This window comes from Rhineura floridana, chromosome 10 (genome assembly GCF_030035675.1).
Source record: "Rhineura floridana isolate rRhiFlo1 chromosome 10, rRhiFlo1.hap2, whole genome shotgun sequence".
NCBI lineage: Eukaryota > Metazoa > Chordata > Lepidosauria > Squamata > Rhineuridae > Rhineura > Rhineura floridana.
In genome coordinates, this window is record NC_084489.1 from 14,555,813 (window position 1) to 14,571,922 (window position 16,110).

Here is a 16,110-nt window from a genome sequence, read left to right on the forward strand (position 1 = left end):
CTGCAGAGGCTGAATGTCCATTTCAGTCGGGTTTCAGGCCTGGTTTTGGCACGGAAACAGCCTTGGTCGTCTTTGTCGGGAGAGAGACAGGGGGAGTGTGACTCTGTTGACTCTTCTTGATTTGTCAGCAGCTTTCGATTCCATCGACCATGGTATCCTTCTGGGGAGACTGGCTGAGTTGGGAGTGGGAGGGACTGCATGGCGGTGGTTCCGCTCCTACTTGGCAGGTTGGCTCCAGAAGGTGGTGCTTGGGGAACATTGCTCGGCACCCTGGACTCTCCAATATGGGGTTCCGCAGGGGTCAGTTCTGTCCCCCATGCTGTTCAACATCTACATGAAACCATTGGGTGCGGTCACCCAGAGCTTTGGAGTGCATTGCCATCAGTACGCTGATGACGCGCAGCTCTATTTCTCCTTTTTATCTTCTTCAGGTGAGGCTGTCAATGTGCTGAACTGGTGCCTGGCTGCGACAATGGACTGGATGAGGGCTAATAAACTGAGGCTCAATCCAGACAAGACTGAGATGCTGCTAGTGGGTGGTTCTTCTGACCAGATGGTGGATGTCCAACCTGTCCTGCATGGGGTTGCAGTCCCCCTGAAGGAGCAGGTTCGTAGCTTGGGGGTTCTCCTAGAACCATCTGTGTCACTTGAGGCTCAGGTAGCCTTTGTGGCACGGACTGCCTTCTACCAACTTCGGTTTGTGGCCCAGCTGCGCCCCTATCTGGACAGGGATAACCTGGCTTCAGTTGTCCATGCTCTGGTAACCTTCAAGTTAGATTATTGCAATATACTCTACATGGGGCTGCCTTTGAAGACGGTTCAGAAACTGCAGCTTGTGCAAAATGCAGCGGCCAGATTGCTAACAGGGACCAGATGGTCCGAACAATAAAACCAATTCTGGCCCACTTTCATTGGCTGCCTGTATGTTTCTGAGCTCAATTCAAGGTGCTGGTTTTAACCTATAAAGCCTTACACGTCTTGGGACCACAATACCTGATGGAACGCCTGTCCTGATACGAACCCACCCGTACACTACGCTCAACATCTAAGGCCCTCCTCCGGGTGCCTACTCCGAGGGAAGCTCGGAGGGTGGCAACAAGGGAGAGGGCCTTCTCAGTGGTGGCCCCCAAATTATAGAATGATGCCTCTGACGAGGTGCACCTGGCGCCATCACTGTTATCTTTTCGGTGCAAGGTCAAGACTTTCCTCTTCTCCCAGGCATTTTAGCATGTGTTTTTAAATTTTTTAAATTGTGTTTTAAGTTGTTTTTAAAAGATGTGTTTTAAATTTGTATATTTGTTTTTAATGTTTTTAGTTACTGTAAACCGGCCAGAGAGCTTCGGCTATGGGGCGGTATACAAATACAATCAATCAATCAATCAATCAGTACATAAATAAATAAATAAATAAATAAATGTCCCCATGCATCTTAGCTGTAGGAATCAAAAGACATGAAGTGCCTCTCTCTGACACATCCATGAAATTAGGGCTTTCTGAGCAACTAGGGAAGGGGGAGAAATTCAGTTCCATATTTAAAGGCAAGCCTACCTAATTGGAACCAAAACACAGCCGTCCTTTGACATGTGCGTTTCTCCCAATTTTGCAATGCAGTTCTCCGGCCAAGCAATAGGTATAAAAATGCATATATTGGGGTAAAGTGTGTATAGAAATGCACATAAATATTAGTGAAAATAATATACAAAGATGAACTATATTATGGAAAATTGATTTGGAAAATGTGTATATTAGGCAGAATTGCATGCAAAAATATTGAAGAACTCAATGTTGAGAAGAGAAAATAAGAAGGGAGAAAAAGGATATTGCCTCAAACCCAATATTATGTTCTTGCTTGGGTGAAACATCCAAGGAATTTTGATGGAAGCCTGGTCGTATTTGATATTAGGCTACAGTACAGGGAAGTGCCTTGTTTTGCATAGTAAGGTCCCAGTTAATTCCCTGGCACCTGTAATTAAAAGGATCTCATGTCTTGAGACCTTGGAGAATTATTATCAGTATAGCAGGTAATGTGCAAGTTGGCTGTAATGCCTTTATATAAGACAGCTCCTTATATCAGTGAAGGAGAGAAGCTTATCCGTTGGTCTCATTTTTTTGCACAAGCTTCTGACAGCATTTGTCCTTTAATAAAAAGGCCCATATCCATTGCAGAAATCATTGGAGAATTAATGGTGAATTACGTTGTTAGCAAAGGCAATTATAGTAAACGATTCAAGCGCTCAGTCAATACTGGAGGCTGATTTATACAGTTCTGTTCTGTTTACCATTTATTTAATTTGTGGCACTTTACTACAGCTAACTGGCATTAATAATCACATTCTCTGTGTAAATCTCATGCTATAAGGTTTTAAAATTTTCATTTCTCAGTCTGCTGCTCAGTGGGCAATTGCTTAATTATTCCATGTAGTGAATGTAATTAAACCAAGAACTGTCATATTTCCCCCCTTCTATCACGGATGCAAGGTTTTTTCTCAAAGCTGAGGTCAGAAGTGAATCAAAGAATGTTAATGTTCTTAAGTGATCGATAGCAGTTTTCCAATGAAGAGTAGCTGATTTTATTTTTCTTACAAGAAGTACCATACAACCATACATCTTGGGCTGTGGGAGGCTGGGCCATCAGGGCAAATGAGGCACTGCCCCACCAACCTTAGTCTACCCCCAACAGCCTGCACCTGCCTGCCTTCTTACTTATAATTAGTCCAGGGGATGATGGCACTACCTGTCACCTTCCTCTTCCTTAGTCTCAGTGTTGCTCTTATAGAACTCAATGGGGGGAGGAGAAAGATGGGGATAAAGGTAGAATTAGTCGGCTCTGTCTGTCATTGGCCCTGGCTCCACTTACTGTTGGGGCTCCCTGCCTTCTGCCACACCAGTCTCAGTGGACGTCACCACCACTGAATGGTAAGGAGGGAAAGGGGGAAAGGAGAGGTGAAAAAGAGGTTTGTACTGTGGGGGAACATCAGTGAGTGCACCGGAATGGCCTGATTGACTGCTCATGGAGCCGAGAGAACTTTGGAGACACAAATTGGGGGTGGTGTGGGGCACAATCTTCAGAAATTCAGCAATATGCTAGAACTCATAAAGATTAAATGTTGAAGTCACAAAGGTAAATCTTGATTTAAATTTTGCTTGGGTTGCAGGAGTGGTACATAATATTTCTTGTCTTAACCATTAGTTCCCTCCAGGTTCTCCCAAGTCACCATCTGTGTCCTGAGAAATGTCTTCACAGGTTTAGGATCCAGGGACGTTCTGTTGCACTTTGAACATACTGACACATTTTTAAAAACACCAACAGTGGAGCCTGGTTTTTTAAAACAATGATGCAAAGTTTTCTGTGAAGGGGAGTAATAATTCTTTAGTGTGTTGTATTCGTGGTGAAATGAAGCAATTCAACTGTGTTTATTTTCTATGGACAGTATTTCACTGTGAGACCAGGGCTCCTGTCTGAAATTCGGTCTGCTTTCTCAGCAGTGATGCCAAACTGCTATAGAATGCCAAGCCAATAATTTTCTAGTGCTCAACAGGAAGCTTACAAGATGTGAACACTTTTCCTTCTATCTGAGGCTGTAGGACGCTTGTTTGATTGGAGACTTTGCTCCTTGTTGTCATCTGCTAATTAGTGTAGTGACATTTTTTCAGTTTTGCCCTTTGCCTGGCAAGGAGAAAATCCATAGTTTCAGAACATACTGGGCAAACACTGATGATCACTTGGAGCTTATTCCACTTGGAGATATCTGAACCCACTATGCATTAATTAACAGGCCCCTGGACTTTTTTGAATGTTGGACAGAAATAAAAGGTCTATCTGAGTTGATTCCAAAACCACACTACTGGCTACCCATGGTGTTTAATGGATCATTATATGCTCCCCACTCTCAGCTTTCACATTTCTGGCTGCTGATGACAGCAGTGGCCTCCCCCCATTATTCATGCCTTTGAATAGTTGTGTTTGTTCCCACTCAGGAATGAAGAGATGGGTGGATTGCTCTGTTTGAGACTCATTGATTCAGGAAGGCAGAAGCGAATTGCTGGATGGGATAGAACTGCTCTGCTAGCTTTTCAGCGGATGGGTTGCTGCTGCTTACCAGAAGGGAAAGGGGAGGGGAGGAGACAGTGAGGTTGGTGCAGTGCAAATGCACTCCCAGGAGTGATGAATTGGCTGTAACTCCAACCAACATCCCCACTGCTTCAACCCTCCCTTTTCCCCTCCTGGTAGGCAACAGTGACCCACTTGCAAGGAAGCTAGTGTAGTGACTGCATTTCACCTGGTGAGCTGCTTCTGCAGGAATGTAAATACTAAGACAGGGAAAAATTTCCACATAAGCACTTTGTAACAAAATCAGGCAAACCATTTGTAGATCATGTACTGTGCTTTTCTAGGTTGTTACTGCTTTGGTGTGTATCTCCACCCCACCTCTTCAGCCTCTCCCGAGTCAGCTTGGTTTCATTTCCCTAGTCAGCTTGGTTTCACTTTTTAAAAAATGCAACATTCTGGTGGCACCTGAATCCACAGAGCGCATCCCTAATTAGACTCAGAGCTTGGAAAAGTTGCTTTTTTGAACTACAACTCCCATCAGCCCAATCCAGTGGCCATGCTGGCTGGGGGTGATGGGAGTTGTAGTTTAAAAAATTAACTTTTCCAAGCTCTGCTCAAGATGCTATGTTCATGGTGGAATCTGACTCAAGCATGTGAAAACCTCAACTGAATCACCTCTACTTGCTTTGTAATTTCACCTGCACAATGAGTCAATGCATACCTCTACCCTTTTACCAGTTTTGGCTTCTTCACCAGTTACAGCCTTTCCAGAGAAGGTGCTAACTCCAGGATGGACTATTGCAATGGCCTGCCTTTAAAAACAGCTCAGAAACTACAGGTAGTCTAAAATGCATCTCCTAGGGCCCAATGATTGAAATATCTCTCTCCAATCTTGTTCCAACTACCCTGGCTACTTACTTGTTTGTAGGCTCAATCTAAAGTGCTGGTGTTAACTTTAAAGGCTTTAACATCCTACTGCCAGGTTATTTCAGGACCCACCATCTCTCATATGAACTTGCCTATGTATTACGATCACTTTATGAGGCTCTGCTCTCTGTCCTGTTGTCTCATCAGCCTAGATGGATGGATAAAAGAAAGAGAGCCTTTTTGGTGATGGTGCCAAATCCTTGGAATGGCTTCCCTGTAGAGCTTCCCAGAGATTCTTTTTTTTTGGGGGGGGGGAGTTAAACATGTGTTGAGTTTTTTTTTTAATTCAATGAGCTTTTAATGTCTAATGATCTGCTGCTTTTAAGATTTGCTTTACTTTTACCTGATATATCATCTTATTGTTCCTATTTTATTTTATTTTATTAGGGCTATTTTGGTAGTTTTATTGTGTACTTTGACTCTGTTTTTATAAGCCGCTTTACAAAATGCAGCCTGCTTCTGAAAACCAGGTGCCAGTAGCAACAGGAGGGGAGAGTGCTGTTGCGTTCAGGTTGTTCATGCGGACTTCCCATGGGCATCTGGCTGGCCACTGTGAGAACAGAATGCTGGACTAGTTGGGTCACTGGCTCTTCTTATGTTCTTATCTTTTGTAACAGAAAGGTTTGTTGTTGTAGGAGTACAGGGCTTCCTCTTCTCTTTTTGAGTACCCCAAGGCAGGTAGTCCTATATTCCTATTACAGCTGCCATGTAGGTAGTTAAGTTTCTGTTTGTCTTTGTTCATTGCACTGCTCATGGAAGTCCAATCCATGTGCGTTGTGCAGTGCAGTCTTGTACATGTTTACTTAGAAGTAAGTTCCAGTATGCTCAATAAGGCTTATTCCCAAATAACTGTATGCACAGAATTGCAGTCATGGGAACATTTCACACATTAAGTAGCAGCAAATCTAGACTTTCCATTTGTTGTACAATTGTCAGGCTTCTTTCTCCTTGCTTTCTCCTAAGTATGCCTGTCGGTTGCACATGTTTCCAAATATGTGGTTATTTCATTCAGTATTCTTCTGAATCCCAGTTGCTGGGAATCACAGGTGGGGAGAGCACTTTTGCACTCAGGTCCTGTTTGCAGGCTTCCCATGGGCATCTGGCTGGGCATTATAAGAACAGGATGCTGGACTAGAAGGACTGCTGGCTTGATCCAGCAGGCTGTTCTTAGGCAGAGCTTGAAACATTACTGCTAAAATGGAATAGATTACAGTTACTATTACATGATCCCCAAAAGGAATAAATTACCATTACAATTACAAGTGTTCTGAAAGGAATTGATTACTTTACCATTACTCAAAAAGAATCACTACAATTACTGTTAAGTTACTTTAAAAACCTAGAGTGCCTACAAGGTGCTGGCCTTGGTTGCTTCACACCTAAGCAGCCTAAAACAATAATAAAAATAAACACATACACAAAGGTAGTAGGATAATTATTTTTATCCATAAGATAGCAGTGGTGGTCTCTGCGCTGGTAAGGGAGGTGGGGAGGGAGGCAGAGGCCACTGCTCAGATCTTTGCACATCAAACCAAGTGCTGCCACACACACACCCCGCACACACACACACTCAGCCAGAAAGCATAATCTCTTTCACTCAACCACAGCCCTGCCACCAGCTAAGGCACAACCACCCAAGCAAACATTTTCCCATGGGGTGCAAAAAAATTAAAACACTGCAAATGCAGCAAAATAGCCAGGGAGTGTGGTGGAGGTTGCTTTGTGCACCAAGTGCAAACATAGTATTCACACACACACACACACACATTCACACACGCACGCACACACACACACACACATTGACGTTGTCTCTGACCCGCACAGTTCTTTATCTCCATTCCACTGCTGCCTCCTTCTCCTTCATCCACACCCTTGCCCTCTGGCTCCTTTCTCCCTTCACTCCATTTTTCTCTACCACCGTCCATTTTTTTAAAAAATTGTTTCCTCCTCTTCACCCCGTCTCACTCTCCATCTCCTCCCTCCTCGTCATCTCCTAAACACCCACAGAGCATGAGGGAAGAGTGATGCTATGCAGAAGCCCAGTTTGAGCCACATAATTTGCATCTACAAAGCAGAGGAGCAGACTTCCCCTGCTCCCCGCTCCCCAGTAACGCCCAAAAGTAATGTTGGAAACATTACAATTACACCTCAAAAGTAATAAAACTACTCTTCATTCTGGTACAATCAAAATGTAAAAAAATTACCCACTCGTTCCTCAAAAAAGTAATAAATTACAAGGAATTCATTTTGTGTATCTAATTACTTCAAAGCTCTGTTCTTAGTTTTAAAAAGCATAAGTGCATCCATAAAAATGTAATGTGTGAAACAGCTCTTAATGTCTGCCGAATGAGTACTTCTGCAGATGCATGATCATCCTTTGAGGTTGTTTGGGGAAAGGAAGTGAGCAAAATGGGACTGCCAGTGCAGACTTTATTTCACAGATGATCAGTGATACATGGAACATGATTTAGGAACCACTGGTGAGTCTAAATGGTTGTTCTGATTACTTTCATTTCCTGATATAAAAGCAAAGATATAATGAATCCTAGCTGATGGAAAATGGGTTCTGTATCCCATGCAAACCAAATTAAATAACTGGATTACGGGAAATTATAATTACATTTGACATTAGTGGTCATATTTTTAACAAGGATATTGTTTCTCTAGACATTTCTGTAACATAGAACCCAATGCGTTTAATTCGCTCTACAAATGGTGAATAATACATAAACCCTGCTTTCCAATTTTACAGCTCTGAAATACTCACCCTATACCACAACATACTTACTTTTGATATTAAGCATTTTTAAGTAGCCAATTTATGTTATTATATTATTCATTCCAAACGACTTAATAACTGAACATCAGATTTGATTTACAGAAAATACATGAAATTACATCTGACGACTCTGGCTGGTAAATCAGATGCAAAGTTTCGAGTAAGAAAGTACAAGGGAAACTATGTGCCAGTTCTCCTTGTGCAGTCATGACTGTGAAGCGTTACTAGCTTTGTTATTAGACTGTTGCTTCCATAGATTCCATCCTCCAAGCTGGGTCAGACTCATCACCAGCTGTACTAGGAATTTGACTCATATTCCCACAAAACCCACACAAAACAAGCTCAGTCCCATCTGTCAAATTGCAACACTTTATTTTCACCATTTAAAGAATAACCTTACAATTAGATGCTGATGCCTGTTGTGAGGATGTGTATTCTCTATGCACTTTTTAAATACTTGCTGCAGGTATTTGTTTATACATCTTGACAAATATGTTGACATCCATGTAGCTGATCCTCTTGCATTTGGTTCCACTCTGTGTACCTTTTCCAGGTTTTATTGATTTCATTGTGGAGCCCACTTTCACTGTGCTGACTGACATGACAGAGAAGATTGTAACACCTCTCATTGAGGAAGCCTCCCGCTCTGGCATGACAGGGTATAGGCGTTCCAGGTCAGTATCTATATTAATTTTGCAATGAGAGCTCAGCTCCTAATGTAGACAGAGTTCTCTGTTTTGTACTTCTTGGCTATAATTTGAAGTCCCATTCGGGACCAGCACAAAATATTTTGCTACCTTAGGCAGAGCAGCAAATGGTGTCCCCTGCCCACATCAAGTCAAGGTGCATAGTCCCCAAGGTCAAGCAAGCTATTTTGGCATCTGAAGCACAAAAATCCCACCTCTCCTTAGTGGTAAACCTAGAATAATAAGAAATTAAATTAAATGAACAATTTCATGACACTGAAAAGTGGTTGCCTAAGACAGCACCAGCCTTACTATGCCTAATGGTATGGCTGGCCCCTGCCTCATGTGCACAGGAGTTTCTAAGCTACAAGATAGGAATGCAGAATGCTCATGCCATATCCCAAAATTTCTCTTCTCATAGAAGACATATGTGGGAGAACCTTTTCATTTACAGTCAATATGGTTAGCAATCTATATCTAATTATCTTTATAGATAAAGTGGGAAGAATAGCACAATGCTTGATAGGCTGTGAAATGTAGTCAATTATTGTCTGATGGTGATTCCCTAGTCATTACTGGAGTAACTCCAGGAGTTAAATTAAAAGAAGCTCATATAGCTTATGTCCCAATGAATAGATAGGTAATATGTACTTTATGAAAACTTCATAATGGTAGGGCTGGATAAAGATTAAATGATACATTAAGGTCCTCTAGGATTTATCCAGCTGTTGTATACAATGGTCAAATCATGTTTTATGAAGTGATCAGGAAATATCCAAATTGACAGGTATAATATGAACATTACAAGAATAACATTAACAAGAAAAGAAATGCTATAGTCAGATTATGATAAACTCGTCGGGATAGTTTTCCACACGATCATTCACTTTAATTGAATTATTGTATGCAGGCTTTAGATTTAGAATAATGGCTAATGCATTTGACCTTCCTGCTGTGCATAGAAGTGGCATGGCAAATCCAGAGTGCTGTTGCTCTGAATGAAATAGTTTTCTGAGTTCTTCATTATAGGTACCCATTACTGTAGTCTGTTTTCTATATCCGACCCAAGTTGGCTCTGGCTTGGATGTTGTCCGACAGCGAGGACAGACTCAGGACAAAAGCAGACCTGATGCTTTGAAGGGTTTAGGTTTTTCTCTGAGAGACAAGCACCTTCATAACCAGTCCAAGCCAGGCTGGAATTTAGGTAAAACAGTCCAGACTGGAGGGATGTATAAGAAAGCTCAATGGCAGAAATGTAAAAAGGAGCAAGTTAGAGGTGAAGAAAATGGGCATTTTACTCCTAAAATCTCCTAAATGTCTATGTTCTGGGTCTACCTGAATAAACTGCTGTTACATTTTGCTCTCCCAGTCTGAATAGCATTAGCCCCTCAGAAGTTAAAAGATCAAGTGTCAAGAGCACTGGATCAGAAGGAAGTGCCTCACTCAACTGTTCCATACTCACTGTGGACTTCAAATGTTTTAAAGCCACCTGGACTGAGGTGGTGCAACAAAACCGAGAGAAGTGGAAAGTACAAGCAACCAAAGGTAACAACAAGTGAGCTCATTAGAAAGTAACTAGCAAAATGCCCATTATTACGATGGATGGTCTGTATGTCTGTGTCTGTGTGTATAGAGAGAGACAGCTTCTATATTGCGGAGGCCCTTAGTGGTTCAGTGCATCTCTTCTTTGCGTTTTGCACAAAGAGACATTTGCACCCCACTGAGGAACCCTACTCAGGTGAGGCCAGGCCAGTAAGCCAGTGCCAGGGTGGGCAGAAAGTTTTGATTTCAATGCAGACGCAAATGCAGTACTTTAATTTCCCCATGTAAGTGAATTGCTGCCATTCAGTTAAAAAGGTACACTGAGGGAGATTATCCCATCTACTGTTTTCCCACAATGCATAGTTTTACATGATTTTTTAAAAAATATTTTTTTCATATATGTGAAATGCACATATCAGGACAGGAGATACTTAGGAAAGTGTGTGTGCACTGCTGTTAATACCAGTGGAAGAGATTACAGTTGTCTAGCTGGACCCATTACAAGAAGGGATGGAGGAGAAACAGCCTCAGTGTTTACAATTTGTAAAGTGGATAAATATATCCTAGCATGTTTTCTAAATGCTTTCTAGAATATCGTCTCCATTTCTTAATAGTGTATGGCGCATATATATGTGATCTGATATGCAGTCTGTTGTTGGATTCTCCTGCTCGAGTTAATATGTGTTTAGTTCTTGTTCTTTGGATGTTCCAAGATGGGGCAGGAGTTAATGTACTCATGGTTCTTCTTTTGTGCCTGTGAGCCAACTGGAATCTGAATTGTATTAGCTAGACCTGTGCTGGCCTGGTGTCATGTATTGCTTGGTGCTAGGAGACTTGTAAGCACTTGAAATAGCTGCACACCTTGGATGCTCTTTTCTGTAGCCTCCATCATCATAATCATCCACCCTAAACATCCTGAGCACCAGACTATGCCTCTTCACCCTTCTGGGCTCCACTGCCAGGACACCATCGACATATCCGCATGTTGTCTTTTGATAGTGACTCTAGCTGTAAGTTGCTGGCAGGATGGGAATAGAGAGAAAAGCATGGTTTCAACCATTGAGGAAGTCAGACAGGGTGAGGAAATACACAGGCCAAGACTGGGCCTCATCTTGCCACTCTCTCTGCTGATTCTGGCTCACAAATTGGCCAATATAGTGGCTTTCGGCCTCTATAAGCTAAAGTTATTGGTTCTCCAGATAAATCATTAGATGTTTCTAAAGTCATACATTCCCTCACTCATTTTAAACTGTTTGGTGAGTTAACATCTAGTAGGTCCTTAAGACTGCTGATTGTACATGAAATTATGACAGTCACCGTTAATGGGTTGGCAAGTATCAACACACTGTAACCTTTTGACAGCAGATCCAGACGAACGTTATGACAGCTGGTTGGGACCCGAAATGTTTCCACTGAAGGTACCCTGCCCATTTAGAACACAGTCCTTTCCTCCTTTTAAGATAACACAATTAGAAAGTTGTGTAGATTGTTTTGTACTTAAATGTCTTCTGATATGTGATTAAAACTAGCAAACTCCTTCTGCTGAAATTATCACTATGAAATAGATGCAAATTAGAAACCACAATTAATGTGTGGCCCAAAGGACAAAACATACACAACCCCCCAAAAACTTAAAATAAGCTCAGTATTAATTTTGACAATAACAAGCCAGTTCGATTTCTGGCTGTAATACATGTACAGTTCTGTGTTGATTAGAGCTAGAAAATGGGTGGAAATTGTAAAAAAGCAGATTTCCTAACAGTAAGGGCTGTTCAACAGTGGAAGAGACTGCTTCAGGAGGGGATAGGCTCTCTTTCACCAGCAGTATTTAAGTTGAGGATGGACTAATGTAAAGGATGCTGCAGTTGCAAGGTTCCTGCATTGAGCAGCGTTGGTTTGTTGACTAGATTTCCAAGATCCCTTCGATTCTCTGATCTAAATCATCCTTAGGATTGTGCTATGAATCACTTAATGGGTTTGGGCAAGGGTGGGGAACCTGTGGCCCTCCAGATGTTGCTGAACTGCATCTTCTATCCTTCACTGGCTAGGTACGCTGGGACTGATGAGGGTTGCCATTCTGTCAGATCTGCTAACTGTTTTTTTCCTCTCTTCCCATTCATTTTGTCCTTGCCTTTGCTGAGAATGCAGAAGAAAAAGCAAAGAAAGAAGCAGAGGATAATTCTCATCAAGGAACAGATGACAAGAAAACAGAAGAAAATGAAGGGAAAAAGGCACCTGAGGAAACCACTGCCACCAAGTCAGAGAGTACTAAAGAAGGGAATTCAGGAGAGAGTAAGAGCACAGAAGCCAGTAAGAGTAATGTGAATGGGACTCGCCAAACTGGTGGTAGCAAACACGAAGCATCTCAAGGAAAAACTGTAACCCGAGTGGAAAAGGAGACAGAGTCCAATCCAAAAGCAGGAGAACAGAAACGACTTGTACAGAATGGTAAGTGTTTTGGCCCATGTGGAGGGGAATGTACTTTTTATTTGTAAGCCACATTGACCAACTCCTTTGTGGAGGGGAAAAGTGGGATATTTTTTTAAAATAATAAACAAACAAATACATAATTTACTGCCAAGCTCATATCTTTGTCGGATAGACCTGGAGCTGGTGACTGATGCACATGTTAGGCACTTATACCCACTGTGCCAATCTTGCTTTCCTGTACTCTAATGAGAGTCCTGGAATTAATGGATGAAAAATTATTTGTGTGTACACCATGCATATACATACACATATATGCATACATACAAACATAATGCATACACACACACACACACACACAGAGGTTAAAGGTGTCCTTTTTAAAAATCTGTTTGTTGCTTTTGTAATTTCAAAACATAACGGCTCCTAATACAAATGAGTTAATGAGAGAATCTAATGAGATATCACATTCAGCTGGATATTGGTGTTAAGTGCACTTTTGCTGCCACTGCTAGGTCATTTCTGCCGGGTCATTCCGTAGGACACTAGTTTAGCGGTCTGCACAACTTTAGAAGAAGGGAATTTTAATGTAATGATACACGACATTAATCTCCTTGGATGCATTAGAACGCTTTCCTTTCCTGGATTTCTCCTATGTAATTCTGGGGGATTGTTCCTGTTATCTGGGGGTAGTTTCATCATCGCTTTCCAGAGTTCATTATATTCACCATTCTACCATGCAGCTAGCAACTCCAGAAGAACAGCTATTATGAGTCCCTTAAGCTACTCTATTCATTAAGAAATTCAATTCTGTGAATGTTCATAGTCTCTTCGCTTTTGTCTGAAATATGTTTTAGCAAACGGCTCTGTGTCTTTTCAAAGAAGACACTATGTGAATTAAATATTCCTATGGATATTCCTGGTCCTCGCCCTCTTGCAGCCTTTTGTCTTTGGTTGCTGAAGGAAATTACTACTATCTCATTAATGTTGGCCCTTCAGATTAAACAAAAACCATCAAGGAAATGCTGAGCTGTAGCTGGTAAATGATCTCTGGCAGTTTTGCAAGTTGATATTCACTGAAGCCTGGGGACTATTTGCTCTTCAGAGAATAGTATGGCATTTTCATCTCGGTCCCATTCAAAGTCATTTCAGGACAGGGATGCAAATGAAGATAATTTCAAGTCCTAAGCACCAGTCTTTGAACAATATAAAATTAATATTTTGGAGAGCTGAAGTATGTGAATTTGACACTTCCATTCTACCAGGTTCCAACTTCTTTTGGTTTGTCTCCACTCTGTGGTAACAAGTAAGGCAGTGCTGCACATTTTTCCATGTCACTGCTCAGGGCAAAAGTTGTGCTTTTGGGAGAGGGGCAAAAAGTTTCCTTTAAAAAAAAAACCCACACAATCCAAACTTACTGCACATTCACCTTATTTGCTGCACCCCCCTCCCCCAGTGTGCTGTGGTTTCATCACCCTTTTCTGGGCAATAATAATATGGGCCTCCCCAGCCAATCAGAGTTCACAAGTGAATGTGATGACATCACAATACTACATATTTACAAAAGCAAATTTAGCTATATGAAAATGCTCAACCCCTGTTGTCCCCAGTTTGTGTGTGTGTATCATAGAATAGTAGAGTTGGAAGGGGCCTATAAGGCCATGAGCCCAACCCCCTGCTTTATGCAGGAATCCATCTTAAAGCATACCAGGTGGCTGTCCAGTTGCCTCTTGAATGCTTCCAGTGTTGGAGAACCCACCACCTCCCTCGGTAATTGGTTCCATTGTCATTCCACTTTAACAGTTAGGAAGTTTTTCCTAATGTTAAGTCAAAATTTGACTTCCTGTAACTTGAGCCCATTATTCCAAGTCCTGCCCTCTGGGACAATTGAGAAGATATCCTGGCCCTCCTCTGTGACAACCTTTTAAGTACTTGAAGAATGCTATCATATCTCCCCTCAGTCTCCTCTTCTCAAAGCTAAACATGCCCAGTTCTTTCAGTCTCTCCTCATAGGACTTTGTTTCCAGTCCCCTGATCATCCTCGTTGCCCTCCTCTAAACCTGTTCCAGTTTGTCTGCATCCTTCTTGAAGTGTGGTGTCCAAAACTGGACACAGTACTCAAGATGAGGCCTAACCAGTGCCGACTAGAGGCGAACTAGTACTTCACGTGATTTGGAAACTATACTTTTGTTAATGCTGCCTAAAATAGCATTTGCCTTTTTTTGCAACTACATAGCCCTGTTGGCTCATATTCAGCATGTGATCAACAACAATTCCACGATCCTGTTCACATGTAGTATTGCTGAGCCAAGTACCTCCCATCTTATAACTGTGCATTTGGTTTCTTTTTCCTAGGTGTTGACCTTTGCACATATCCCTGTTAAATTTCATTCTGTTATTTTCAGCCCAATGCTCTAGCCTATCAAGACCACTTTAATTTTGTTTATAGGATGGCATTCTACAGCATCCCACAGCACAGCTGCCAGGGGGCCAAGAGATGATCACCCAATGCTGTTCTCTGAAACCAAACACAGACATAGGACTGAAACCACCATAAAACAGTGACCTCAGTGCCAATCTCACAGAGCTTGTTCAGGAGTATAACCTGTCCTTCTCTCAATAACAGGCATCTAAGGCTCTGATTCAGTCCCATAATCAGGCCTAAACCTAGATTGGAATTGGTCAATATAATTGTCTTCATCCAAGAGTGTTGTTGTGCCACAACCATCTCAATGACCTTTCCTAAAAAGAGGGTATTTGTGATTGGGCAGTAGTTGTCACAAACCAATAGGTCCAGGGTGGGCTATTTCAGGAGTAGTTGGATTACCAACTCTTATAAGGTGGCTGGGTCCACTCCCTCCCACAAGGCTGTGTTGATCACACTCTGGATCCACCCAGTCATACCCCCTCAGCAAGCTTTAATAAGCCAAGAGGGGCAAGAGTTAAGGGAACATGTTGATCACATTGTCACAAGCATCTTATATATCATTAGGCTGCAAGAACTAAAATTGATCCAGTGATGTTGCAGCAGACATTGAGCTGGACATCTCATTGGAGACTTCAGTGAATGTGAATGTGGTGTCAATATTGCTAGCCCCTCCATCCAAAGCTGCTTATTATATCAATTTATCAATTTTTGTGAATGCTAAATTTGGGAAAGCCTGAATTTTTGAAGCCTAGGCTTTGGAAATCTAGTTTTTGGAAGGACAGCCAACATTTTGCCTATTTTCAAATAGCTCAGGAGAAACCGTAAAAGCTCTAATTTGCCTTAAAGATGTGTTAGAAATAAACTTTAGTTGCCCTTCCATGTGTTATTAATAGTTAAAATATGTATTAATCACTGATGGAATGGCTGGCTGTGCACTGTATTGTGTCCTAGTGTTCATGTGCATGCATTGACATGCATGCACATGAAAGCTACAGAGGCATCCAGTCCCAACTTAGAGATTTAAAGACCCCAGGAGCAGGCTAAACTCTAAAGACTGACAACTTGAGAAACTCATACAGTAGGGCCCCACTCATACAGTGGATTACATTCCGGACCTCTGCTGTACAGTGAAAACCAATGTAAAGCGGAACTCATTGAATAGAATGGTGCGTGATGCCCGAAAACCACCGTAAAAGTGGAACAAGCACTGTATGAGTGGGGCTTTAGTCTAATTGCGTCTAATTGAGACCGCTGTATTAGCGAATCGCTG

General features: G+C 41.9%; 1 protein-coding gene across 4 annotated transcripts in view; it reads left to right on the plus strand.

Annotated features, from left to right (window-relative positions):
- PDE1C (phosphodiesterase 1C) overlaps window positions 1-16,110 on the plus strand; it is a 376,890-nt gene that overhangs the window by 322,271 nt on the left and 38,509 nt on the right. For all 4 annotated transcript variants that reach the window (XM_061586904.1, XM_061586900.1, XM_061586901.1 and 1 more), the window contains 3 exons: window positions 8,311-8,431; window positions 9,813-9,988; window positions 12,134-12,433. In XM_061586904.1, coding sequence (XP_061442888.1) covers window positions 8,311-8,431; window positions 9,813-9,988; window positions 12,134-12,433 — 597 coding nt within the window. The remainder of the gene's footprint in view (window positions 1-8,310; window positions 8,432-9,812; window positions 9,989-12,133; window positions 12,434-16,110) is intronic.